We start from the raw sequence: 27,810 nt of genomic DNA, 5'->3' as shown, positions 1-27,810 counted from the left end.
ATGATGATGTAACCACCATGCGCCCCAAACGTTGTACAGCATGACCTCAATGCAAATCTAAAAGCAAACACATTAGCATCGCATTGACAAGCACAGATAAGGAGACTTTCGGTACAATCAGTTGCACCCATGGATGAATCACTGGTAGACCAGAAGTGGATGTAAACAAAAGCTACACCCCGACAGTGTTCTTATGAAATTAATGCTACGTCACTACAAAAGAGAGTGAGTCAAAGTGTTTAATTTGTAATAAAATCAACATATATAACGTACATGAGCTTTTGTGTTATATGTAATAGCTGACCTCTCACCATGTTTACACAGCAATAAGCATCCATCAGCATTAACTGTTGTTAATGAAATGAGAACAAGAAGGCACTTAATATTTTGAATTTTTCCATCTTCTTTAAAATAATAATAATAAAACACTAGCAATTCGGCTTTGATAACGCGCTTAAGTCAGGTGATGATTGTAAAACTGTACAATATATAACTTTTTTCCTTTTTAAACAAGACAAAATGTCTTCAATTGGGCAAAATAATGGATGGAAATAACCCATTGCACATACACCAGACACTTCATTCATAGTGAAATGCATCTAACCACAACATAACGACATCAATTACTTTGAAAGCACCAGCAACCCACATCACAGCAAGGGCAAGTTTTCAAACGCGTTTGGTAAGTTTTGCACATTACAGCGTGAATTCTAAATTCTTTCGAAATGATGACATATGCATGAACACGGGGAGCCCCGCGCACGTCGCGTGCCTGCCGCTATGCAGGTACAGATGGTTGCACATGGCTGAACAAAGCCAGACACAGTCAGACATGGCGAAGGTGTTGCATCAGGGATGTATGACCTTGACCAGACCACAAAGATCTGAGATCAAGCGTATGGTTTGTTTACTTCTCTGGCTGTGCAATCATGCGCATGTGTGTACAGGCGAGTTGCAAAAGGAAACCCTCGTCACCATCTGCGGGGTGTGCCATTTTTATTCTTATCTCGTTTTTGCACTACTCTCTCGCGGGGGCTCCAAAGGAGGTTTCCCCACATTGCCCCCAGCACTGAAATAGGCCTCGAAATAATCAAAAGGGAGGGAAATCCAGACGTGCTTAACAGGAAGTCTGCCGTTTCTGGCCTTCAGCATGACATCGAAAAATTTGTGGTATTGCGAAAGTGATAGCCCGGTAACGAATGTTGAGCAGGAAGATAACAGCTCACAGTCACGCCATATCAGGTAATAGGATGAAACCGAACAAGGTGAGTCATGGGAAAATAGAAGAACTTTTTGTGGCTCAGGCTCCCATTAACCTGGCGCATTAATATTTGCACTTGATTATCACACAGCATCTCGAAACAAGTAGAATGTCAAAGGCAAAAACAACATTTCAACACATTTCTTGTATTATTTTCACTCCATTTGTGGTTTGCTGCCCTTTAAATGGCAAGAGCCAGCCTTGAAAGCGAAAAGAAAAGACCTGCTGCTCAGTTGAAATCTCTGTCAGGGAAGATGAGAGGGGCGACAAGGGTCCACAGATACAGGCTGAGACCCAGCCAGCTGGAGCAAACCTTCAACCACACGGCCGGCATGCTGCTCCGCATGGCTTGGGTGCTGGTGTCGGGTCTGTGAGAGGTAAAAGCACCGTTAAGAGAAACAAGTTCCAAAATGTATGCATAAACACATGTATTACATAAGCATAGTGGAGAGAAGGCATTTATCTGAAATTGGAATGCTTTTCCAAACCAAGCTGCTTGTGCGCCCTCTGGTGGACAACATTTTAGGTACAGTTCTCTGGATTGTAAAAATGTGGCATCACCTTCTCTCAATTTACATAGTGTGTGTTTCTATTTTTGATATAACATTATAGTGTTTTAGGATCATAGTTTGTTATCAATATAGGCAATTTTAAGTCCATCTGTTGGCAACTCATACTTACAGGTACCAGTTGGTGAGCGTCATCATGATGTATAGTGACGCCAGAGCCAGGTGAAAGTGGAAAGCAGAGTAGCTGTAAGTCACCCCGTCCTCCTCATTGTCGACAGCCCTGCGCACGCCGTCCTCTCCCACAAAGCTCGCTCCGGCCTCGCCGCCGCTTTCCTCCGTTTGCAGCAGCTTGTTGACCTGAGTGTTGCTGGATGAACGAACACTGGAGCACAAGGGGAGAAAACGGAGGGTCAAATAGAAGAAAAGGTAACAAAACACAGACTTCCCGGAGACACATACCTGGCGTAGAGGGTGCAGAAGAAAAAGATGAGCAAGCCAACAACGCTCTGAGCATCCCACCACTGCAAGTGGCCTGGTGTGCTCTCACTGGGTGCGGGGGTGCTGACATTTGACACTAGGCTCAATAGGCTGGGGTTACACTTGCGATCTAAGATATCAGACCACACACACAAACACACGCAATGGATTAGAGAATTGTGACAAACACACATGGCGCTGACCTTATGAATCTGCAGAACTGCATTTATGGGCTTTATAGTCAGCTCCAGTTCAAGAAGGCATATTAAAGCAGAAGTCAAATCAAAAATTCTCTTTGCAATAATATACACACACACACACAGGTACAATATGCCCCACTAGTCTAAACAAGCGTTATAATATATTGACTATATATAGCAATATTCTGTTTCATATTGCTTTGGTGGAATAGGAATTAAGAAGACTAATCCAGCCCTTTTCATAAAAACAAAAAGGGCGGACATTTTATGGAGCACTGCCACCTGCCGTCAACTTAAACTGATACAAAAAGTGCCCACGGGCTCCACTTGTGTGGGTCATGTGACCAAGACCGGAAAAATGGCTTATTCCACAAAAACACCATTATTCAGACCTGTGTTTAGACCAGTGGCGGTACATAGAACAAATTAATAATAAAAAATAAATTTAAAAAAGTGACTTGACTTTTGACATAACTATTTACACTATGACATCAAATAATGCATGAAGGACTAAACCTTTTTAAATGGCACAAAAGGGGTCCATACAGCTACAAACTCTCTACCTGGTTTTAAAAAAAAAGAAGAAGGAAAGTGCCACTGTAAACCAGTGATTCTCACCAAGTGAGAAATACATTTAAAAAATTATGCTTCGAAACGTGTCTTGACCCCTTCAGATCCGCATTTTCCTGCTGGGCCTTTTTTATTTTTATTTTATTGATTTTGACTGTTTGATTGTAACGTGTTGTAAACTTACCAAGCTTATATGTAAAAATTTTAACATGAACTTCATGCAAATTTTTAGTTAGCTCGGATCCAATCATGAACAAGAAGTGTTGACATTAACCAAAAATATTGGTTTAGACATGTAAATATGTCATGTCCACTGCAATCATCTATGGGTCCAAAGGGGTTAACCTCACAAAACCAACAGTATTGCAAGTTTGTGTTGATGGCAAGCAGTAATAAGTGCCAGGGAATTCAAAATGTGGATTTTCTGACATTCAACAGCAATTCTGTAAATGCAATTGTTCTCTGCAGTTTGTCTAAATGTTGTTTTTTTAAAATGTATTTATTTATTTATATTGTGAAGTCTTATTTTATTAACCCCAATATAAGCAGCTCTCAGGTTTCTTCTCGGAATGCAGAAAAGCCCAATCAGGCCTCATTTACTTTTGTAAAACAATATTTCAGTTTTATCCCTCAGTTCCTTGAGTTTTGAAATTGCACATAGCACATGTAACGAGTATTTCCATTCATGTAATTCGGTCATGACTTAATGACCATGACACCACTCATTGTTTACCCTTGCTTTAGAATTGTCATCTTCAGCCTGCTGAACAATTTTCAGTGCTTTACAAACATATACAACCATTAGGAGGGGAGTCGACTGTTGAGTATCAGAAATGGCCAGGAATCCACTGAACTTAACTTGGCAACAAATGTGTGGGACTTACTTGGATTGTTAGTCAGTGCGGACCAAGTGACGTACATGGTGTAGAGAGAGATGAGAGAAGCCTGCAGCAGGCCAGAGTAAGGTTGGGCTTCCTGCAAGCAACACACTAGTCAATATTAACTCTGTACAACAACAGGAAAACAAACCTGTTTTCCTCAAAGCTATGTGTGTACACAAAGATTTGGACAAAAAAATTGGGACAGACATTTTAGGTTGTGCTTAGAGATAAAAGATTTAGCTCGACAAAAATCAGACCCCCCCCCCCCCCCCCCAAAAAAAAAATGAGGATATGTTTTCAGAAATGAGCTACCTGAACTTTGGGCAGGATGGAGACAATAGAGACGATGACACAGAAGATAAGGTTGAGGCTGATGATGACCTTGTGCTCTGTGCAGTCATCCGGCTGCGTGTAGTAAACATAAAACAACACGACAGCGGTGAAAGCCACGGCGTAGTTCAGGAAGGTGAAAGACAGCAGGCCTGGGAATCACATGAAAATGTGGGTCAATTCATGTTTATGGAACATTTACAGCGCTTGATCCATGTCAAGGAAGTAATCAGAAATGGAATTGCTTTACCTGCATACCAGCACTTGTTGTCATTATTTTCAGCATTTTCTACCCACGATTGGTTCCAGGAGTGGGCAAAGTCGATGAGGAGAATGAGCTGAATGATAATAAATAAGAGCGAGCCTGCTAGTCCAAAATAGTACCAAACTGTGAAGCGAGAAACAAACAGCTGATAAAAACACGATTAACTGTTTAAAAAATATATCATCCTCTCGAAAAGGAGACGGTTACTAAAGAAAGGAATTTTGTTTGCACCTGTATTGAATGTTGGATCCGAGATGAAAAAGGCTCCCACTGTAATTCCAACCAGGATTAGAAATTTAAAGAACCAGAAACTGAAAAATAAACAGTTAAAACACACAATCAGTCAATGGTGCAAACTCACATTCTACCACAGTGCTAGTCTATTGTAAACATTTGATATATTTCTAAAACAAAAAAAACATGACATGCACATTTAACTCATTAACAGCCAAGAACGACTTTTAAGTTGCTCATTCGAATCAACCAATCAGTACTAAGGATGACTTTTGTCATTCGTTCTAATTTCTTTTTAAGAAGACTGTGATGTTCTCTAAATTCTCAGCGCTTAAGGAGTGGCCAAACCGCCAACAAAGGGTAGCGATGCAACATTTGAATTGAAAGTCATTTCTTTTTACCGGCTGTTTATAGTGGAATGAGGAGGGGTTTACTGTCATGGCGTGCAGCAGCACTCAACAGACTTTTAGCCAGGCAATCTGAAGCATAAACTCCAACACCAACATGGAACATATAATTCACCGAGTATGTGTTATGAAAGTTAGAACAAGTATGTGCGTCATAAAGGAATCAAAGTACAACGATCTTGGAAATGTGTTGAGGATGACGAGGTTGTCTTGTGACCAGCAACTAACAGCTGACATGCCATTCTGGTATAGAGTGCTTGTGTATCACTAAATAGATGACTATTTTACTATCAAAAGGCATTCCTAAATGTTGTTTTAGCTGTTTTTAGAGTGAAACCACTGCTCATACGTTTGAGGTGTCACAAAAGCAAAAATATTAACATCAAAGTCACTGTTCTGCTTGTGACGTTTCTTTACACAAAGCTTTTTTCCCTCCAAACTAAGAACCTTTTTTGTTCTTGGTGAAAGAAGAGTGGTTTCCTTTATTTGATAGTTTCAATATATAAATAATCATAGACCATAGCATTTTGTGGGTCTCAAAAAAAAGAAAAACAAAAAATGCTGTTAAATGGCTGGCCATCTAGGGGTTCTAACGACTGAAAACGTGTGGCATTGAACTAGTTAAGTCATGTGATATGAGTAGAATACAGCTGCAACATTTACCCATTTTGAATAGACGCACGCGGGTCTTTGCTGCTCTTGACACGAATCATGATGATGAAGAAAAGAAAGAAAAAGCAGGTCATGGCGAAGCAAATGCGATAGACAGATTGGTAGCCCACGATGACATCACAGTTGAACTGGTTTTCAATGCCAGGTATAGTACTTCCACCCAAGCAAAATCCTGGAATCTGGAAAACAAAAACAAAAATCGAATCAACAATCTGTCTCAAAGAGCAAAATACCCAAAACAGGTCAGGAATATCAGTCGAAAGCCAAGAATAATTGTGTTCCAACAACGGCTCTCACTTTGCGCAGCTGCGTTTCCATTCCGGGAAGTATCATGATGGCTGACACGAAGGTCCCCAGCAGCAAAAAGAAGCTGAAAACCAGCCGTGTGACAGTGGAGTTATTGGACGAGGGACAGCAGCCACACAGCAGACATGGTGCGGAGCCACACAGACAGGAAGCCTGTGAGTTTGCAGAAAACATTTGTTTTTAATTTGACATTTCACATCAATAGTTAACCAAAATACAGTAAAGCTCACATAGAAGCAATTGCATTAGTAATGACATACAACAAGGTGCTGCTAATTTCTGTAAAACCTGGGCATACCGTAAAGCTAATTAGATTGACATCTTAATGTGATGACGAATAATTTCACGTGATTATAACGAAGACGTCATTTTACAACCGCTGAGATCGCCACCTGTTGGTCATTGGTCAGAAGGGCGTTTTACAAGTATTTCTCAATTATTATCGTCATTCAAGAAAATGATGGAATTTTTTAAACCGTACACGAAACAGGTGTATGGAGCTAAAATCTTAATAGCGTACTGGTCAAAACCGATATTATAAAGTCTTAAAAATTAACTCATAATCTTACAAATTGATGGTCGACGACAGCTAGCTTGTTAAGCTAACTTCCTGGAAAACATGAGAAGTCAGATCTGCGTTTATTTTTTCTAAATAAAAATCAGAAATGATCCCACACTAATTATTTTTGTTAGATACATACATACACATTTCAAAACTCAGTGCTCACACCACAAACGAATGTTAGTCGTTTTTCGGTGGCGTCGTGTGTTGTTCTGAAGCCTCGATTGAATTTGGGCTAAAACATTCAAGAAAGACTACAAAAATTGAAAGGAAATACTTACACAGCTGGCTAAAGAACATAGTGCCATACAGGCTCCCATGATGACGTCAAAATGTTGCGGTTAGCTGGATATTCTCGCCGCCTTCCGTGTACAGCTGTCTGAAGACAAACAGGGTGATCGTCGTTTTTGTGTGTATCTGGAGGAAGGCAGAAAAGTGTTTACTGTTCAGTAAAATGTCGCCACCTACTGGTGTGAGATTAAATTAACTGATAATATACCTCCAATGAAAAGCAATTTTTTAAGTGATACAATACCTCTCTATTCGTAATAAATTTATTTTTATTTTTGTATTTATTTAAATTTAAACAGTAGTACTCACTCACTTATGCCCTAATTTTTATGAGTGCTCTGCTTTCCCATTTATTTTGTAATTATGTCACCATATTTGCCAACCCATATACTTTCTGTTAAAACTGTAGAAGGGCTGCACAATTAATCGAATATAGATAATAAATGTACTTTTATTTGGTTATTTAAATTAAAACAGTAATATTAACTCACGCGTGAGCTAATTTTACGAGTACTCTGCTTTCCTATTTATTTTTTAAATAATGTCACCACACGCAAACTTCACACAAGCAGAGGGAGAATATGCAAACTTCACACAGGAAAGCCAGAGCTGAAATTTGAGCCCTAGATCTGTAAGGCAAACATGCCAACCACTAGTCACCGTGCTGCCCAACAACATTAAAAACACTTTTAACACACTACACACTATAGGACACTCGCCCAGGATAATTTTTCAGACGACCAGAGAATTGGGCCTTTGTTTGATTGCAAGGGAGAGAAATGCAGAAATTTGTCACTGCTGTCTATGTTAGCAGTGAGCGCCAAGATGGCAATCATCTGCTGTCTCTTATGCAATGTGCTTCCCTAATTTAAAAAAACCCAAACCAAAACTATTAGTCATGTTCATAATATGTGTAATTTTGATAAACTATGCATTTTGAAGCTATTGTAAACAATACATTTGTGATGGTCACCACAGGATAATCGCTAAAGATAATTAATCTTTTCCACATGGTTGCGATGTGACTTTGATTGGAAGAAGGGGAAGACGATCAAATTCATACTGATTGCTTTAGTTATATATTTTCACATTCTCAAAATTTGTCATTTTAAAGGTGTCAACTTTGTCTGCATACATCAGTTCCTGCACGATCTATTTATGACATACATTATGCAGTATGCTACAGCGAGCGTTCACAATACTCTATGCTTATATGTAATACAAACTGAAAGAAGGACAAATCAGTGGTGGCCTGAGGCTGCAGATTTGGACCTCAGACTTCAAGAAACTGACACAAAAACCTAATATAACACACACCACAAACACCAACTGGATGAGTTCCATATTTATCAAATAATATGGATAATACTAAATTAAAATACTCACCAGAGATGCTGATTCTAAATGTAATAGTGTGTGTAGATTGCTACAGACCTGTTTTTCTAGTCAAATTGGCTTGGCTTGCTCTGACCAACCTGATGAAAAATTGTTGATGTCCTCCAGGGTCAGTCATCTGGCCCTGCAAGGATGAATTTGAAATCTGATTGGTTAAAGAAACACTCCTATAGCTCATATAAAGTTATAGAGATTATAAGACCTACTGATTCTGAATGCCCTTCAAATATTATATTGACATGGCAGCACATACAGACTAAAATTTGATTGGACCAATATTGTAATTTAGGTTATGAATGAAAGTTTAATGCAAATTATTTTCAACTATCATCACCTGTAGTAATATCTCTTCGTGGATGGACTATGTACTTATGAGGGCTCAAGCAAAAGGCAGCTAAACAAATGTGTTATTCTTATTAATTAGCATGCAAACGTGAGGCTAAATCAATAATTAAGATCTTTACCATCTCCTTTCTAACAGTTTTGTTACAACAGGTGATGTCAGGCCTGTGGAAAAAGTGAAAGCGTTTAATTGTGTGGTTAAAAGTTTAGAAGTGTTTTTTCTTTTGCTGTGACGTGCCTTCGCTAACATTGTTATTACAACGTCACAGCTCGCTGATTGGTCGATTTAGACCAATCAACGTTAAGAGCTGAGCCAACGTCACGAATCCGATTCTGTGCGCGGGGCTGCTCATTTGGCGGGTTGAACAGACAATAACTTGAAAGGAGATCGTCCTTGGAGCACTTAAAAAATAACACAGGTAGGTGAGAACAATACTTGGCCGTTAAAATAAGCTTTCAGAGCGCTCGCTTGTTGTGTTGAGAGGCTGCAAGGATATGCTGGCAAAGTTTGCGACTTTTAAAACCAAGTCAACTACAGGTAACGTATGGAATGGACCGTTTGGCATGGCTGCCGTGCACGAGACATAACAATGGAACGTTAACACCTGGACCAAAACGCCATTTTTTTTATTCGATCCGCTCGGCTTACTACATATCGGTCAAATTTGTAGTCAAATATTGTTCACACGTGTTCGTGAAAAAGAGTCTTGCTTTTTAATTGCAAGCGACCGTTTGTTTTTCTCAATCCTGCAAACAAGTTGGGGCGTCGTTGAAATGGAGGACTATGTTATGACTTGTAGCGATTTGAGAAGTCTTTGCATTCCCACATCAATTTGTCGTCATATTAAAACTTGGTTGTGTTTATGCCGTGGATTCAGTAGGCCACAATCTAGACTTCTCTTAAGGCATGCGCGACTTTCCGTTAAAACACGAGGTCTTTGATGATGTTTGAGCACACTTGCCACACTGCTACGCCTGCACAAAGGCAATGAAGAACGACTCGTTATTGTGAAGTAGAACTCGTACAAAGTTTATATGTATGACTTGTTTTAATTTCTATGTTTTTATTCTTTTCACCAGTGGTTCCAGATCGGCAATTTCTCATCAGAAATGGCACAAATTGCAGGTGAGTGCAACATAATGGGTTGGACTACACGGCCTTGTTATTTGAAAGCATTACCTTTTACAAATATTTAGTGTACAAAATCTACAGCAACCTTTAATTATTAGTTTGACTTCTCCCCCTCTAAATAAGTTGTGCAAAGTTAATTTATATCTAAAGTTCAACGGCAGCCTGAAGTATAAAGTCACATGTGGGTCTGTTACGCTTTTCACATGCAAAAATGTACAATCCAAAACAAACAAGCTGCTTTGGCACAGCTGAGTAGATTGTTTTCTTTTGACCTCTCTAGGGAAGCAGTTACCCATGAATGATAGCCGAAAGCGAAGTTAACCCCTTAATCATGGTCAGTTGGTCAGTTGGAATCAATAGCTGCTCTGTCTTCTCCAGCAGTGCAGTTCATTTAACTGGTTAGTCGAGAGAAGCTTAAATGAAGTGTAGCCAGTTGTCTAGTCAAGGCGTCCGGTTAAAAGGGAATGCAATTTCACACGGAGTTGCAATTGTATCGACGTCAGCTCCAACACTTGTCGTTTTGCAGACATCCAAGTTAAGGAGCTGAACAAACGCGTGTCGGGTCACGCTTTTGAGCTCATCCTGGGACCAACCTCTCCTGATGCGAAGGTGCAATTTCCATTGTCCCCTGTCAACAAGAAGGAAACCTCGCTGGATGAGATTATGAAGAAGCTGGAGGCTGCTGAAGAAAGACGCAAGGTATCTTTTCAACATGAGTGGTTCAAAGAACTGGATGGACATTTGACTACATTGATCAACTAAAGGGAAAATGATCGCATGAAGATGAATTACTTTACAGCTTATTGGTTGCTCAACATTTCTTTATTGATTTGGGATAACATGCTAAGATGTACACAGTTTTTGTTCAAGAAAACTTTATAAAATAAAGATGAAGTAAAAGGGGGGCAAAAACAGTTGCATGATGTCCATCATTTCTATGTAACTTTGATACCACGAAACAAAATAATACATCTGGCTTTACAGTATGAAGAATAGAGATAGACCGATTTGCAGGGCTGATACCAATGTTGATTATTCGTAATCAAGGATGCCGATATTCATTTTCAGTAAAAAAAAAAGGGGGGGGTGATATTGGCGTCAACATTTTTTAAAATACGAAAGCCAGAAAATGCCAATCTTGACTTTGTTTACTTGTAATGCGTCTTAAAGCATGCCCATTGAAAAATGTTTAACTTTTTGAACAGAGTGTAGTTTTTTTGGGGGGTGGGGTAAACAATTGACATCCTTTTAAATTTCTAACAAAATATTCAGGAAGTTCCCAAAGTTATCAGTACATCTTAAAGTTAAATGGAAACATTAACAAGGATATACCGTTACCAAAGCTCTCTATAGTTTTCTACAGTAAATTTTTTTTCCCAAAATTAAAAAATACCCTAAACGTTCACATTTCCTTGTTTTAATGTCGAACAAAAACAAATTGTTCACAACGTGCCCAGGGGTCAGCAGCATCGCTTAGTACATCTTAAAGTTAAATGGAAACATTAACAAGGATATACCGTTACCAAAGCTCTCTATAGTTTTCTACAGTAATTTTTTTTCTCCCAAAATTAAAAAATACCCTAAACGTTCACATTTCCTTGTTTTAATGTCGAACAAAAACAAATTGTTCACAACGTGCCCAGGGGTCAGCAGCATCGCTTATAAAGTTGACTGAAAATGTAAATAGTTCCGAGATTACAATAGTTTTAGATTTACCTTTTATCGGCCATCAGATTAAAAAAAAAAAAAAAAAAAAAAGGGTGATATTCGTCAAAAAGCCCAATATCGACGATCCCCAATAAAGAAATTCAGTCCCGCGTCTGTAAATGCAGCTAATGTACAGGAATGCAGAGATGCTAATTTGTATAAACGATTCTTTCTGCCAGCATATATAAATGAAGTAGTATTTACCAAGGGTTTCAATACAATAATTGTCAAAATATGGAAATTTAAATAAATTGTTCTGAGAGTGAATTTCTATAGGTTCGCAGGCGGTAATGTGTGGTAGACAAGTCTTGCAATCAGTATAATAAAAAAACGGATTGTTATGCTGGTAAAAATACAAATTCACGAATGAAGGTAAAAACAAGCACTTGATGGACTCGATGGTATCTTGTATGGCTTTCTAAGAACCATGAGGCTGAGTTGCTGAAAAGCCTCGCGGAGAAACGAGAGCATGAGAAGGAAGTGATCCAGAGGGCCATAAACGAATGCTCCAACTTCAGCAAGAATACTTTGGAGAAGCTGACTCAAAGGATGGTGACTGCACAAGAGAGACACAAGGTATCTTCTCAACACAAACGGATACGTCAACCAAATAGTGGACAAGTTGAACAAAAGAAATGCCAATTTGTCTTTTTGCCAGATCCATGAGGCTGAAGTGCTGAAAAATCTCGCCGAGAAAAGAGAGCGTGAGAAGGAAGTGCTCCAGAGGGCAATGGATGAAGGCTGCAACTTCAGCAAGATCACTCAGGAAAAGCTCAATCAGAAGATGCTTGCTGCAGAAGAGAGATACAAGGTGCGTTCACAAACGACACAAATGGAGTCGCGTAACAAAATGCCAAGTCTAACCAAGGTCAAACGCTGACTTCGGTCTTTGTTAGAACCACGAGGCTGAAGTGCTGAAGCAGTTGGCTGAGAAACGAGAGCGCGAGAGAGAAGTGCTCCAGAGGGCCTTGGACGATTGTTGCAACTTTAGCAAGACAACTCAGGAGAAGCTCCATCAGAAGATGGAGGCCAACAAAGATAAGCGCGATGCGCGGTTGGCTGCTCTCAATAAGAAACTCAAGGATAAGGTACAAGATCTTCAATGTTACAAATCAAATGAGGCACACAAAAAATCTTCATTTTGTTTTGAAACAGGACAAGAAGATTGAGGAATTGAGGAAGACAAAGGAGTGAATGAAGATGGAAGAGAAGATGTTTTCGGACAGTTCGTTTCGCATTACACTTATTGTAATAGTTCCTGCTTAGCATTTTGTGTCTCTTTTTACGCAACTAGTTCCTGTTGGCAGCTGATTACACTGTATTGTTTGGTGTTAACTGTTTTTCTATCGGTGGGCATTTCAATTAGTAAACTGGGCCATATATTAAGCACTTCTGACACGTTTTATATTTAAAGTTGCAGGTACTGTTCATCTCTTTCTTTTTGTACCTTGAAATACCTTTTTTGTAATCACATTCTAACTATAATAAAGTTGAGATGACTTCATAATATTGTGGTCCTTGTTTTTGTTTTTTTTAAAGCTCAGCAATTTTTCCTCTTGAGCTCAATAGTTTCACACTGCTGACACCTAGTGGCAGAAGCACGGGAGGATTTAGCTCCAGTTTTTCAGGATTGTCAACACGTTTCTCAATACAATAACGGCTTTCTCAACACAAAATGCTAAACCTGACTCTCTTTGCAAGAAGACTTGCCATCAAATCTCCACATGGTGTTCACAAAATGGAACTCATGTTTGCATGTTCTACACAATTTTCTAATGACACATACCATTCATTGAGCACACAACTAAGCTTTGGCTGCACGCTACCAAGCATTTACAGCACATTGTAGTGCAAAACTGAAAACACTATTGTAAAATGGAACACGCCACATAAATGACACTGGAAAATAAGATATTTCTCCTTTTGTAAAAATGAATTAAGCATATATTTTTTTTCTTCATAAGACAAACTTACAGTAATGTGTATTGGGGGTAATTGCATTGTTTTCACAAGCCATGTTCACAATTAGGGTCTCCTTGCTCTGGTGTGAAAACACGTCTTCTTCTCTGGTTGCTCTCTTCAAGGTTCTCCATTGTTCACCAAACACAGAGGGAGGAGGCTCAAGGCACTTCTGTGTTGCAGTCCTGATAGCTAATTGCTCAAGAGACCTGAATGTGTTGTAGGTTGATACCACTGAGATGTCACAAGAGAAAGTGTGTGTAACAACAACATTGTACGCAGTGTTTTGACAAGTTGATGTGCAATCGACTGCAGAGTGTATTGTAGGTTGACGCTTTGAGCTTTTACATGAAGGTGTGTGCAACAACTGAACATGTTTAAACAAGGTGATGTGCAACTGGCGTCAAGAGTGTAAAGAAGGAAAGAGTCATAAGGGACTGTGAAGTAGTGACAATTCAGGTTGAGCAAATGGTACATGAAGTTAAAGTTATACAAACTGTGCCAAAGTTTAGAATTTTGTGTTAATTGTGAAAAACTTTTACTTACTAGTATTTTCACTGTTGTTTTTACTGAGCATACTGCATGATTATACATTTTTACTATGACTCTAAAACTTACAAATTGTTTCTGGGATGAGGACGGGATAAAGGAAGATAAATGAGTGATATGTCTGATGCATGTCTTGTTGTAATAAATAGTTGATGCGCAATTTAAGATGAGTCAATGTTTCTGACTTGCCCATTTCGCCCCCAAATTTCCACTTCCTATTACCAGTAAGGGTTATTCTGCTGCCTCACTTTATTTTTATTTTTAATATGTATATTGACTGCAAGCAAACATATACATACAAACAGCGTAATATTTGGGCTTGCTGACATAGTGGACAATGGCAGGGTGGACATTTTGGGCTAAGTTAGCATTTAATGAGCAAACGTGGACCTTCACTTAGCAAAATAATTTAGTTAGCAAGCTAACTACTGTTTAGCAAATATATTTTAATTTAATTTTTTTTTGCGCCACTATGATAGAGTGGACGTGTTATCGCTTAAACATCCAGCTACGCACATTAAAAATACAAAACATAAGTGTAAATATTTATTCTGCAACTATCCACTGTTTCAGCTTCAAATGAAGAAAGGCAAAGTGCTGATCATTATTATTGAAAATGACCATGGTTTTGTTTTTTAAGGGGCAATTACTGTACCTCTTGACAGGGTGGACACTGGACAGCAATTTCAGGGAAATGCAAAATGACTGATTTTATTCAATAAAATGTGGACACTAAAACCAAGTAAAGAAACTATTATAAAAACAAACAACAAAAACATATATCCATTGAAAGAACGTATAAATTGATGGGAAAACATTTTAAGAGACTTTGTATGTGAGCAAATGTTTGGCCACAGTTACATAATTTGGCTACATTTGTATATTGACTACATGATTGTGATGAGAAGAACAGGAAAGGCAAGATATGATATTGACTCATACTTGTATTAATACGCTAGTAGTTTTACCTTGTGGACGATCACTGAAGCATTATCATCAGCACGTGTTCCACTTTTGCCTGTTGCAAACCAGTCACACTGCATGCATTATTTTCATGTTTAAGTCATTGGTCACCCTAAATGCTTAGAAATCCACAATGTCAACAGAAAAATTGTTTCCCTGACTTGAGCGAGGACAATGCTGACCTCTGACTGAGACAGACAATAGAGACGTTGTGACTGAATGCAAAGCACAAGAATGACAGAACGAGATCTTGTTGGTATTCAATGTCACCAAGAGGGCAAACAGACCTACACGCTTGTTACATTTCTTGTTGAGTAAACATTATGTTACAATTTCATGACAAGTCTTATTAAAACCTTCTTTGAAAACTTGAGGGATATTTGCAGTAGGCACTTTCTCCCCACACAATCTTTACTCCAGAACTTTGGTAGGTACTTCTAAAAAAAATAAAGTTTGTGGTAATTAAAAATAAATAAAATTAAAGGTTAAGGGATCACTCCTTAGCCATTTCTATATTGTATTTATAATTAAGATTTTGTCAGAAATGTGTTTTCTTAACATTTGACGCTTTTAAAAATAAATAAATAACTGCATATTTTCATTAATAAATTAAAAAAATCTTCAAGACTTTACAGCATCCCAGGGCCCTCTCTGTGCTTGGGGCCCTGGTACAAAATCCCCACCAACTTCGGGCGAGAGCAGAGGTACACCCTGGACAAGTAATCACTGTCAGTTGCAATTTAGTGTTCAGTTAATACAAAAAAAAAGGATGAGTCTTTTCTTACTTTCAACAGAAAACCCATGCAAACAAATAGATGAATTAAAAGAGAGATTGAGAGAGAGAGAGAGCAATGATGATGACATGTCGAATCGGTAAAATTACCGAATGAACAATACTGAGCTCTCTCTAAAAACAAAAAACAAAAGAAAAAGAAAACCCATACGGTTAACATGCAAACTCCACATGGCAATGCTGCAACCTCCCCAGTATAGCAGCTGATTGGAAATATATGAGGCAGATGCGCCAACCCATAAAATCAATGAAGTCAAATTTAATTAGTGACTTTTAACATTACATTAGCTGGTACACTTGATGACTTCTCATATGATGTAAATGTGTCATCGAAGTGCAACAAATCATTATGCCTGTGGTGAAATGTCCCTGTGGTGTGTTGTCGGTGGGTTGATTATCCGGACAGCAGCTCTCATTGGCAGAAATGGAACATTACCGCGAAAGGAGGCCTAACCTTGTCTTCTGATTGGTTGTAAAAGCCGTCTGTCAGGAGACCTTGACATCCTCTTGGAGTCTGCGCCCTACCGCCAAGCACCGTTCCTGCCACGGCCATCCTCCATCCGTGTAACTCGTCGCACAATGTTTTTAATAATTTATCAGGCTGTTAGCCCTTCGTCGTCGGCAAATTCGAAGGCTTTGGATTGATTCCACCATCTACAGGTATGTGGGTCTTTGTAGCTTGCTTTCACCGGTTCGGATGATAAAAAGCAAGATTTCCGCCTCGAGCACTAAACCCCACAAGTGAATGGTTATCTCAGTAAATCCACGCTAAACGCCCTATCGCCGTTGTAGGATGCGCGCGCATTAGACCTCCCTGCTGTGATAAATTGTAGATTAAAAAAAAAAAACCGAAAAAAATGATGTATTTTGAATTTGCGGGCGTCTATCAGGTGCACGATTTGCCGAATAGAATTGAATGAGTGCAACAGGGCCGCCTCGTTGCACAGTATAACACTGATGTATGCATCGTTCCTGTCGATTATACACCACGTTTCCTTTATTAGAAATCAAAGGCGTGCACGTACACAACCGTTTGTTAGGAGAAAAGGGTGTGGACGTCGAATGCTTATTGTTACGTAATCTTCTCTCATTCACTACTGTACGCGCTTCCCACTCAAACGGACTCACGCACACACGCATGCACAGGAAATTCATGAGACAGTGTTGTTTGATTAACAGGTCTGCTAGTACCAAACAGCCATTGATCTAATGAGATCCCAATTCACCAGCTGCATCATATAAATGAGAGTTTGGATCGGAACCAAATTCTACACCTTGAATAGATACTGTAAAGTCCAATACAAACATTACCCACCCCATGTGGCTGACTGGATTTTGTCATTAAAGAACCTTTCAATTCAGACTTGTTTCTCAATACACATTTGAAGATATTTGCTTCGAACATAAAAATACGAAGAAATATGTAGAACTACAGTTGTGCAGATGTAGCATTTCTGTGCTTCATGTATTTATTTTCATGAGTGTAAACCAAAATGGCTGCTCAGCGATGGTGTCAACTGGTGTCTGTTGGCTCAGAATTGGCTATTGGCTATGGTGTCCATAGAATTGTGAATGCATATGAAAGTTTCTAGACAAACTACGAGCATCCGTTTTCCCCTTCTTAGTCATTGTATTTATGACCTGGCATAGCAAAATGAGTGAAACTGAGATATACATTTCAGAAATGAGGTGTTGTTGGCATAATCAAAAAGAGAATGTTCTCAGCTTTCCAATGACGGGCTATTATCATCTGTTGAGGTATGCTACTCATAGCTCTTATTATTTTTCATTACATCATTACAACGTAATAAGCTACTAATGCAGTGCATGCCCAAGCCTTTCAATAAAATCATGTGTCCTCTATGATACAATAATACAATACCTTAGTTCTACTGTTTTGCTCTTAAATTCCTGTGTAATTTGTCCTGTTTACCTCGCGGAGAGCTGAAAAGCCGACAGCTTGTTTCACGCGCAATGCATAATCAGGTTGTGTTAGTTCCGAGAGGTTGTTTCTGTTCGTGCGCCTTTTGAATGTCAAAAAAGCTGTCGGTAAAGCAGCTTATCTGACAACGCGCAGTCCTGAATATTTCCGCTTTAATTTTATACCTACACAGTGGTATAGAACAATAATTACATAATATTTAATATTAAAATTAATCATAAAAATACCCCCCAGTTTTTCTGCTCTCGCCTGATATGCCCACTGTAAAAGGTCCCCGCTTGCCACTTGAATAGGGTGATAAGTCACACCCCCTTGGAGATACGTGCTCAATGCAGTGCTAAGTGTAGTGATGTATGCTGGCCAATAGATGGCAGTGTAGCCTCAAGGGACCGGAGGTTTCCGTGATTGTCATTGATCATTTTAGAAGTCAGTACAAAATAAAAGCAGCCAGCGGATGCTAGCATAAAACGGTGAATGTGAACGCTTCTTCTTTGCACACAAGAACATTACAATAAGATAGCAGGTTCAATGTCATCAACGAACGTGTGCGGACGCCCAAAAAAAACAGAAAAAAACAGATGCCTGTACATTTATTGTGCTGCATACAATGAACTGGGAGTAAGCTTCCACAAAAAAATAAAAATAAAAATCCCTCTTTTTTTGGTTGGTATATATTGCTAGCACACGCTTTGGCATTAACAAAATCTTAAACCTCATGAAGGTTGAGAAATGAGCAAGTTATGGCATATTTTCAGTGTTCATGAATGACTTTTGGTGAAAAAGTTGCCCCTGCCAACATGGCCGCCACAGTTAGCCATCTTGTTACAGCACAATGGATGAAAGAAGACATTTATTCATGCTGTACAGGAACTTTATTATATATTTATCATGAATTAAAAAATTCCATCTACGTACAGCCCTGCAGCAAAGTCATGGGTGGAGAAACTTGGTGGCAATTATTGCGTAGATAATGTAGCGGTTTTATGTAAATGTCTCAATTTGCAGAATTCAAAACTGCTTGCTCAGGAGCACATTTTCAGAGCTAGGCAGTTGAAACTGTACCAGCTTGACATATACTGTGACTTCCAGGCAGGTTGAGCAGCAGCAACATTTTGTTTGCTGGCTGGATGAAATATATATATATATATATATATATATATATATACACATACAATATACAATCAACAATCAGCAGCTGAAAATGCTAAGGTTGAATATAAATAAGGATACAATAGAAATTAAAATAGTATTATATAGTATACGATGTAATTAAAATGTATTATTGTTGTAAGGTGTCTACTTAAAAGTGTACTTAAAGTGACAGCAGCAGTTATGACTAACTTAAAGTGACACCACAATAACAACACAGTATTGGTGCAGTCTCTAATTATATTTGTAAATGTTTTTAATTGTTGAACTCATTAGATTGTGCATGTTTACCTAATGATTTGTCCAGGAAATAGATTTATAACTAGCACACAAAACTAAATATTTTTATCCATCACATTCCATTAAATAATTTTGGAAAAAAAGCAATTAATTAATTAATCCATTGTTGGTCAAGACTGGTACACTAATAGTAGTACTATATTTCCTCACTGTCCGGAGTGTTGTAAAAATAAGAAAATAAATAAGGAAAATAAGAGAAACAAATAAAAATCAAAAGTCCGAAGTCAAATCTGGTGAGTTGGGAGGTTGCCCCAACATGTTCCTCTTGGTCAGGAACTGAGACTTTGACGTGCATGGCTGCGCACCGTCTACCATTTGAATCAATGACATGGTAAAAATGTGTGAATTTATTAGCATATTTAATTCAGTTGAACATAATTTTTTTGTGTTGAGTCATGCCAGTGTGCAACGGTATATGATAGATTACTGCCATTCATTTCTGTTTGGTTGTCACTATTTATGTCCATGATTTCTGATTTCAAACTCAGTTCTTTAATAAAAATGTATTTACAGTTAAAATGTCATGAGCAGGTGTAGGTTTATATGATTTTGACAGTCATGATGGCCTTCTGAAGGAGTCCCAGTGTTTCCCACACCATGTTAATACTTGGGCGGGCCACCCAAGTAAACTGGCCACCACCCAAGAAGTTTTCAAGAAAATGCAATTATATATTCATAATTATATATTAATTTAAATATTAAAAAAGAAAAGAAAATCATGTCGCGACCAGATATACTGCATGCAAAGCCTAGATACACCAATCCAACGTCGGCACGTCGCGTAGAAAAATGACGTAAATACACACCGCACTGACCCCGACTATTACGTAACTTCAGCGCATGCACGAGAAGTAATTCCCCTCCATACCATTGGCGGCGGTAGTCATTATTCCTAAAGGCAACCGGAAACCTCTTTACGGGGACGGGATATAAAAACGTAAACAATTGTTACGGGGGGCTAAGATTTGCTTGTGTGTAAAACGAGGGAGAGCGGAGTGCGCATGCCTGTGAGAAAGGAGCGGAAGAAAACTGTGCAGCGCGCGAGAGTTGAGCGATCAGGGTACGTGACGGAGGAGATAAAAAGTGTGTCAAAAAACATAATAAGGGAAGACTGCAGTGCGACCCTCTGTCTCCCGGTGCTTCCTTTTGGCGACGTGCAACGGGATTGACCCCCGGAGGCGACTCCGACCCTGGACGGAAATCCTCCCCTGTGTCTCCCGACCACGGTTATGAGTCTGAGCAGGAAATGGTAACACAATACATACATACATACCTCACTTCCTCTTCTTGCCCGTGCGCTGATTCGCTAGATCCAACATGTGGAATTTGCTGGAAACGCCCCTCCGACGTGTTCCAACTCCATCCGACTTTACAACAGTAATTTACACACTGATCACACGGCGCATGACTCCCAACGTCGGATTCTGTGTATCTAGGCCTTACCATTAGTTCGCCGTCACTCACTTGTGGATCATGAGGTTGGAGGAGAGCAAGTAACAGGACTAATGCTTCGTTCAGACCAACAATCGGGGAGGCGTTTCCGGCAGCGCGATTGCATTGTAGTCAATGGACTTCGCGCGGGGGGCGCGATGGCGTGCCGGGCGGCGCGTTTGGGCCGTTTCCGGTGATCATTTAGCTATTTCGCCGGCGTTGGTTGAAATGAACTTTTGACGCCATCGCGTCAGCGACAGCTAATAGGTGTCGAGATAGTCCACGTCACAGACAAAACACAGGAAGCGGTTGCAGAGCGTGTAGCATAGCAATGGAGGATAGCTCGCGGAGCTGTACAATACGGCAAGCTACGTGTACCGCGACCGGGCCAAAAAAGGAGATTGCTTGGAGGAAGAAGCGTGGATGTTGGCTTACCTGGTGAGTTTGTTTGTTTAATTGTCGAAGTGTGAAGCAAGCTAGCAATGCTACAATAAAGTTAGCACCACCTACCGAAATGGAGCGAAACAAATCCCAGACCAGCTGAACGTAGCATAAGAACCCCCGGCTACCCCAATGTAAATTTACCCCAATTTGCATTCAAATATTAGCATTCAGCTTTATTAGCTCATACACTGCCATTGACAGCTATGGACGTCAAAAATTTATTTGAACTATTTTTATTAGTTTAACTTTTTTTTCCTCTCAATTTTGGTTAACAAGAGTATGAAAACCTAGATAAAATTTGTGATTAATCGTGAGTTAACTAGTGAAGTCATGCGATTAATTACGATTACAATTTTTAATCACCTGATGCCCCTAATTTTTAAATAACCTTTTCTTAAAAAAAAACAAAACTTTTTTTTCAAGAAAAAATGATAAAAAATCTAAATTTTGTCTTTCACTATTTAACTCACGATTAATCACAAATTTTATATCTGTTCTAATACCCCCCAAAAATTCTAGGTTTTTAGTTTGAATGAATTTTTGACGTCTATAGCCGTCAATGGCAGTGAATGAGTAAGTATTTAGCTTTCAGCATTCACGCGCAATTTCTCCAGAAATTGCACGTTGTCTCGTTATAATCTAGAGTTTTCCACTTTCTAACCCGCTGCGCCCCTTCCTCTCCCCCTTATCTCTCTGCTTGCAGTTTTCCATGGCGACGGTGGTGATGGAGCAGATCGGCCGCCTGTTCATCAACGCCCAGCAGCTGCGTCAGATCCCTCAGCTGCTGGAGTCGGCCTTCCCCACGCTGCCTTGCACCGTCAAGGTGTGCGACGTTCCCTGGGTCTTCCAAGAGCGTCACATCCTCACCGGCTACAGGCAGCCGGACCACAGCTGGCGCTACTACTTCCTCACCCTCTTCCAAAGGCACAACGAGACCATCAACGTATGGACCCATCTGCTGGCCGCCCTCATCATCTTGGTGAAGTGGCAGGAGGTCTCGCAGACGGTGGATTTCTTGCGAGACCCTCACGCTCAGCCCCTCTTCATCATCCTCCTCACCGCCTTCACCTACCTCTCCTTCAGCGCCCTCGCTCATCTCTTGTCTGCCAAATCCGAGCTCTCTCACTACACCTTCTACTTCCTCGACTACGTGGGGGTGGCCGTCTACCAGTATGGCTGCGCGTTGACGCACTACTACTACGCCATCGAAGAGGCTTGGCACGCCAGAGTGCAAGGGCTCTTTCTACCCTCCGCCGCTTTCCTGGCATGGCTCACGTGTTTCGGCTGCTGCTACGGCAAATACGCCAGTCCCAAGCTGCCCAAGCTGACCCACAAGCTTTTCCAAGTGGTGCCCTCGGCCTTGGCTTACTGTTTGGACATCAGTCCCGTGGTTCACCGCATCTACGCGAGCTACCAGGACGGCTCCTCCGACCTGGTGGTGGTCTACCACCTCTACCAAGTGCTCTTTTTCCTCGTCGGCGCCTACTTTTTTTCCTGCCCCCACCCGGAGAGCTGGTTCCCGGGGAAGTGTGACTTCATCGGGCAGGGCCACCAGATCTTTCACGTGTTTGTCGTACTCAGCACGCTGCTGCAGATCGAAGCGCTGCGGATAGACTTCAGCGAGCGGCGGCCGCTCTACGAGCGACTCCACGGCGACCTCGCTCACGACGCCGTGGCGCTTTTTATCTTCACCACCTGCTGCAGTGCGCTCACTGCTTTTTACGTGCGCAAGCGTGTGCATGCTTCTCTCCATGAAAAATACACTTAAATGTAAAGTTACAGTGCCTTGCGAAAGTGTTAGCCCCCCTTTGAACTTTTTGACCTTTTGCCACATTAAAACATAAATATTAGGGCTGGGTTAAAAAAAAAATCGAATAATCGATCGACTCGATTTTCCAAAGCCATGAATCAATTATTTTAATATATTTTTCCCATAAATTCATAAGCAAAAATAATTTTAAAGGACTATTTTTTTTAACTTACTTTTTTATTTATTTACTGTTCACATGCATTATTATTATTATGACAGACCTGACTGCACTTTGAAGACAATTCAGAATGTTTTCCATTTATATTTTCAATGACTGAATTTGAATTATGAAAATATTTTCATCTCATTCTTGCTAACGTCAATGTTTGTGTAACACTTAAGTGATTGTATCACTTGTTTGTTACTTTCACTAATAAACTAATTTGTTGCTACATCCACAAAATTTTATATGGAATTTGTTTGTGGAGTTTTTATCATGTCCTTGATATTTAAGAAGAATTGTCGTTCCAGAGTTAATATCAAATTGAATTGAAGTGATTGAATCAAATTGGGAAAAATTTAAATTGAATCCAACTGAACTCTTGTGAAGCGAAATCGAATCGATTGAGGAAATTAGAATCGATACCCAGCCCTAATAAAATAAATATATAGAATTGGATGTTTTTGTGAAGTCAACAACAAATAGAACACAATTTATATAATATTTTAAACTTTTTTTGCGATACTCTCTCCATTTCAAATCTTTTTATATCCTAATCCTGCTTTAAACTTCTCCCCCAACTTTATTTTGGACCTGCCTCTTATGTTCCTTGGTCTAAATGATCCTGGTTGCTCCCCAATATTCTTTTAACAGACCCCTGAGACCATCACAGAGCAGGTGCATTTTTAATGAGACTAGATTACACACAGGTGGACTATCAGTCATTTGGGTCAACACTGTATTCTGGAATCAGTTGGCTGCACTGAGCGAAAAGGGGGTGAATAATTTTACACACTGTACTTTTCAGGTATTGTTAAAAAAAAATCAGTTTAAAATGCGTATGCATTTTGTTCCACTTCACGATTGTGTCCCACTTGGGTATGTATCTAAATTCAAAAAGTTCAAGGTGGCTAACACTTTAGCAAGGCACTGTACATCTCAAGTTGCTCTACAGTGACCAGTAATTTTACTGTAATATATTATTTTGTAACAGTGACTTCTTCCTTGTGTAACCTGCCAAACTACAGTGAACAGTTTACAGGCCGTTTATTAGTCAGCAAGGGATTAGTCGAATCCCACAGGCGCACATGTTATATTTCACATTTATTGAGATCATGTCGACTTTGCGTGCGCTTGTAACCGTTCTCGATATGATGTCTCAACATGCGCTTAAGACGTTTGTTTTTCTCAGAGATTCAATGTCATTCTAAGAGACTGATTTAAGGAACTTGATTGTTTTGCTTACGGAACTCTTTTGGCCCCGTTTATGTATCGTAAAGGTCGGCCGGACACATGTTGGTTTTTTACAACCGTGTATTTTTTAGTTGAAAGTGTATTTCTGATTCAAAAATGTAAGTTTTTTTTCCCAGCTGTACAGAAAAAAACAGTAACGGACTCACAATGATAATTTATTGCAAACAACACATTTTAAGGTATATTAACTCTTTTAATGTACCATGTGTTTTTTGTATTTTCTGTTACAGTCATTTACTTTGTTTTTGATGTATGTATACGTCCGGCATTTGTGTGTCAGATCAAAAGATGAGTATGAGGCAAAAGTTCAGAATTCCAGCTTTTATGTTTCACATATTTACATCTAGGTGTGTTAATTAAACAACTTAGGACAGAGCACATTTTGTTTGAAGCCGCCCACTTTTCAAGTGAGCAAAAGTATTGGAACAAACGTTATTACGGTAACTAGCGACCCTGCAGCCCCTTTCAGCTCTTGTTCTTTATGGTGGTTTCTTTTTTTTTTCTTTTTTTTCTTTGGAGAGCTCAGTTCATTCGGTAATTTTACCGATTTTACATGTCATCATCATTGCTCTCTTTTTTTTTTATTATAATTTTTTTTAATGCATTTTTATTTTTGTATATGGTTGTGTATGTGAGTGTGTATCCGTTAGTTCACCTAAAACCTATTTAAAAAAATCCCATACCGTTCACCTAAACTGAACACTTCAGAATCCAGCTAGAGTCATGAGGCCGTCAGGAGACCCGAGGAAGGACCAAAGAAAAGAAAGGAAAGTGAAATCCAGCACCGACCAGACACCACCCACCGGGCCACCAACCAGAGTCCTTCACCAACCCCAGAAAGAGGTTTCTGGTGGTTTCTTAATCAGCGGCCTCTTCTGGAGGTAAAATGCGTGCTCAATTGGGTTAAGGTCTGATTGACTTGGCCAGTCTAAGACGTTCCACTTTCCGCCCTGTTGAAGTCCAGTGTGTTTTGGGTCATGATGAAGCTTCTCTCGATTTAGTTTGGATGCATTTTTTTGGGGAAAATTGCCAGACAAAATGGTTTTGTTGACTTCAGAATTCATTCCATCATGAAGTAAATATAATGAAATAAAAGCTGGAATTTTGAACTTTTTTTTTTGATATTTTTCCATCTGAAACCCAAACGTCTTTAGTATGCAACAAAACTGACAACGTAACTGGCCTTGCCGTTCCAATACTTTCGGTGGCGACTGCACATCAGGCCAAACATAAGCAAGAAAACCTTATTTCAGAAGCAAAACATTGTACCTCTTAAAAGCTACATTTAAGGTGATGTTTGTGTTGTGAGATTCCTGTTCTGTTTGTGCTCGAACAAATTCATACTCAAAGGGCAGAAAGTTCAGCTTTTGCCTTTTCACATTCCATGGCATTGAGGCTTGTATGTGCACTACGCTCTACTTTTGATCTTTTTTTTTCCTTTTCGTATGATGACATTGTACGTGCCTCTTAGCATGTCTATCTCGATATAATGTGGACGTTATGGTGTGACAGCTTTCCCTGCACTGTAAGCATTACGTGTTCCTCCTGAAAATGTATCACTTTTGCTCTGCGCCTAACAGCACTCGGAGATGAATGCCTATTTTATCAGAAGGAATGCGGCGCATTTCTATCTCGCTTCGTGCTTTCAAACATTTCATGTCTTCATGCTTAACAGATTATATAGAGAGATCACTATGAATATTTGTTTTGTTTTTCTTCGTATTGGTGCACTGTTGCTCTGAAGCATCCATTTGTTTGGCAGATATGATTCACTGATAATGTTTTAGCTTGCAAAATGTTAAATGTAATCTCCGAAAATGAGCTTGATTCATCGCAGCACTCTGCTCTTGATGGTGTTTAATGAATGTGTTTTTTCAACACTGATGGCACTACTGAAAGGCAATTTCAGAGACGACTTCAATGATGTCTTGAGAGAAGCGCATATGGTGGGTTTAACTGAGAATTAGTTGACCCGTCATGCACTGCCCGAATCAACACTGTACATACTGTGGCTGACCACGTTGGCTATGTTTACATGCATGACGTTTTTAAAAAAAATACAGTTATCGTGGTGTTCTATTATTTGTGTTAACATTTTAACACGTCGAGTAACCCGGGGGGTTAAAAAAACTACAACCTACAAGATAATTCTTTTTTGATGCCTCTAAGACATACATGGGAATATTTTATATCTTTGAACCAGTTATTTATTTCAAATTAAAATACTCAATCCACGAAATTACCATTGAAGGTCACATTGTTTTTGTACCAGTGTTTTGAGTAATGAGCAGATTTGTGAGCAGTATTTTCTGCCGCAATTGACATATTGTCACCTATTATGTAAATTGCATGTTGTAAAAAAAAAAAGAAGAAAAAAAGAATAAGAACTGGAACATGGGCGGTACTGTGTAAAAGTGAATGTGTTAACAAAGCCTCTAATGATGCCACCCAGGTTTGCCTTCATTATAGAAAGCAGGGTGAGAGAGACCGGAATGTCTTCTGCCTCTTGACTGTGTGTGTGACTGACTGTACTAATGTTTAAGAAAAGTAAAGTGTTGCATTAACCTCAATCTTCCCAAGTGTCATTGTATTTTGTTTTTAAAAAACTTTCAAGATAACCATAAAATGAGGACTGCTGTTGTAAAGGAAGATACAGGGGAAAAAAAGACGGGAAAAAAATTCAGCTCGGGAGCACGTGAGTGAAAGCGTGGAGATGATTGGCCGAAAGAAAGGAGAGCTGATTATCCGAAAAACAAGACCAAATACGTCACAATGTAAATACGAAAGGAAAGTAGCAAGGCTCTCAAATTGAATGCGTAAATCAAAACAAAAAATTGTGTTGGTAAATAAATAAATAAAATATCACCCTTTTTGAGTCAAAGAGCAAAAAATTGTGGACTCTTGTTGATCTGTATGTTTTAGGAAAATTACATGTAAATGATAAATTCAACGCCTTTATACAAATAGTTTTTCGATTGGAATCGACACTTATTTTAAGTCTCTTAAATTGATAACAAATAAATGTCAATCAATAATTGCTATTCATGCAAAAATATATTTAAAAAAAACCCGGATTTCTTTGGGATGTAATTGTTTTTTCTTTACTTTTTATTTTGCCCTTATTTGAATTCTTATATAACTTACTTTTATTTTATTGTTGTATATATTTTGTAAGACATGTACATTTGATTTCCTGATCTTTGTATAATATATCTCTGTCTCAGGAAAGTTATACACAGACGTTTTCAGGTGAGAACACGAGTTAAATTATGGACTGAATTATGCCCTTAATTATTTACGTGTCAATTCTATATGTGAGTCTTAGTCCTAGCAAGCAAAAAATAAAAAAAATAAGGGCAACATTTTCTTAATCATGTCCATTCTATATATGTGAGTTTGAACAACAATATGCAATTTTGTCAATCCTATTAGTTTTTTTTGTATGAAATAAAGAAATAACTACATTTAAAAGAAGGTCGAGACTTTAAAAAAGGCTTGTGAGTGCATTATGGCCA

The 27,810-nt window shown here is 39.2% G+C and overlaps 3 protein-coding genes across 4 annotated transcripts; 2 read left to right on the top strand and 1 right to left on the bottom strand.

Annotated features, from left to right (window-relative positions):
* Nucleotides 1-225: 225 nt before the first annotated feature.
* Nucleotides 226-7,097, bottom strand: serinc2l (serine incorporator 2, like). Its single transcript, XM_086077472.1, has 10 exons — nucleotides 6,956-7,097; nucleotides 6,104-6,265; nucleotides 5,798-5,985; nucleotides 4,725-4,804; nucleotides 4,479-4,616; nucleotides 4,211-4,380; nucleotides 3,902-3,992; nucleotides 2,230-2,377; nucleotides 1,943-2,152; nucleotides 226-1,629 (listed from the first exon to the last, which is right to left on the bottom strand). The coding sequence occupies exons 1-10, from the start codon at nucleotides 6,992-6,994 to the stop codon at nucleotides 1,491-1,493; spliced, it is 1,365 nt and encodes a 454-aa protein (XP_085933598.1). The 5' UTR covers nucleotides 6,995-7,097; the 3' UTR covers nucleotides 226-1,490.
* A 1,881-nt stretch (nucleotides 7,098-8,978) lies between these two features.
* LOC147172204 (stathmin-like) lies at nucleotides 8,979-13,048 on the top strand. Of its 2 annotated transcripts, none has more exons than XM_086077474.1 (7): nucleotides 8,979-9,121; nucleotides 9,783-9,828; nucleotides 10,361-10,533; nucleotides 11,965-12,117; nucleotides 12,200-12,352; nucleotides 12,438-12,629; nucleotides 12,697-13,048. In XM_086077474.1, exons 2-7 carry the CDS (start codon nucleotides 9,813-9,815, stop codon nucleotides 12,733-12,735), a joined length of 726 nt encoding a protein of 241 aa, XP_085933600.1. In that variant the 5' UTR covers nucleotides 8,979-9,121; nucleotides 9,783-9,812; the 3' UTR covers nucleotides 12,736-13,048. The 2 variants fall into 2 exon arrangements, with proteins under 2 accessions (XP_085933600.1, XP_085933601.1); XM_086077475.1 differs by lacking the exon at nucleotides 8,979-9,121 and adding an exon at nucleotides 9,127-9,240.
* Nucleotides 13,049-16,300: 3,252 nt separating this feature from the next.
* Nucleotides 16,301-26,865, top strand: paqr7b (progestin and adipoQ receptor family member VII, b). The gene is made up of 2 exons (XM_086077473.1): nucleotides 16,301-16,465; nucleotides 21,775-26,865. The coding sequence occupies exon 2, from the start codon at nucleotides 21,781-21,783 to the stop codon at nucleotides 22,837-22,839; it is 1,059 nt and encodes a 352-aa protein (XP_085933599.1). The 5' UTR covers nucleotides 16,301-16,465; nucleotides 21,775-21,780; the 3' UTR covers nucleotides 22,840-26,865.
* The last annotated feature ends 945 nt before the right edge of the window (nucleotides 26,866-27,810 follow it).

This window comes from Leptonotus elevatus, chromosome 6 (genome assembly GCF_054856555.1).
Source record: "Leptonotus elevatus isolate MCC_2025b chromosome 6, RoL_Lele_1.0, whole genome shotgun sequence".
NCBI lineage: Eukaryota > Metazoa > Chordata > Actinopteri > Syngnathiformes > Syngnathidae > Leptonotus > Leptonotus elevatus.
The sequence above is the reverse complement of the archived record's forward strand: the minus strand, read 5'-3'. Positions and strand labels throughout refer to the sequence as shown.

What these genes read in the sequence shown, in the direction of transcription:
- serinc2l (XM_086077472.1), bottom strand. Translation starts at nt 6,994, where the DNA reads ATGGGAGCCTGTATGGCACTATGTTCTTTAGCCAGCTGT. An exon ending in GGATCCAACATTCAATACAG is followed by an intron (nt 4,617 to 4,724) that starts GTGCAAACAAAA and finishes CTCGCTTCACAG; the next exon opens with TTTGGTACTATTTTGGACTA. An exon ending in TTCTGCACCCTCTACGCCAG is followed by an intron (nt 2,153 to 2,229) that starts GTATGTGTCTCC and finishes CTTGTGCTCCAG; the next exon opens with TGTTCGTTCATCCAGCAACA.
- LOC147172204 (XM_086077474.1), top strand. An exon ending in CTGCAGAAGAGAGATACAAG is followed by an intron (nt 12,353 to 12,437) that starts GTGCGTTCACAA and finishes GGTCTTTGTTAG; the next exon opens with AACCACGAGGCTGAAGTGCT. An exon ending in ATAAGAAACTCAAGGATAAG is followed by an intron (nt 12,630 to 12,696) that starts GTACAAGATCTT and finishes GTTTTGAAACAG; the next exon opens with GACAAGAAGATTGAGGAATT.
- paqr7b (XM_086077473.1), top strand. Translation starts at nt 21,781, where the DNA reads ATGGCGACGGTGGTGATGGAGCAGATCGGCCGCCTGTTCATCAACGCC.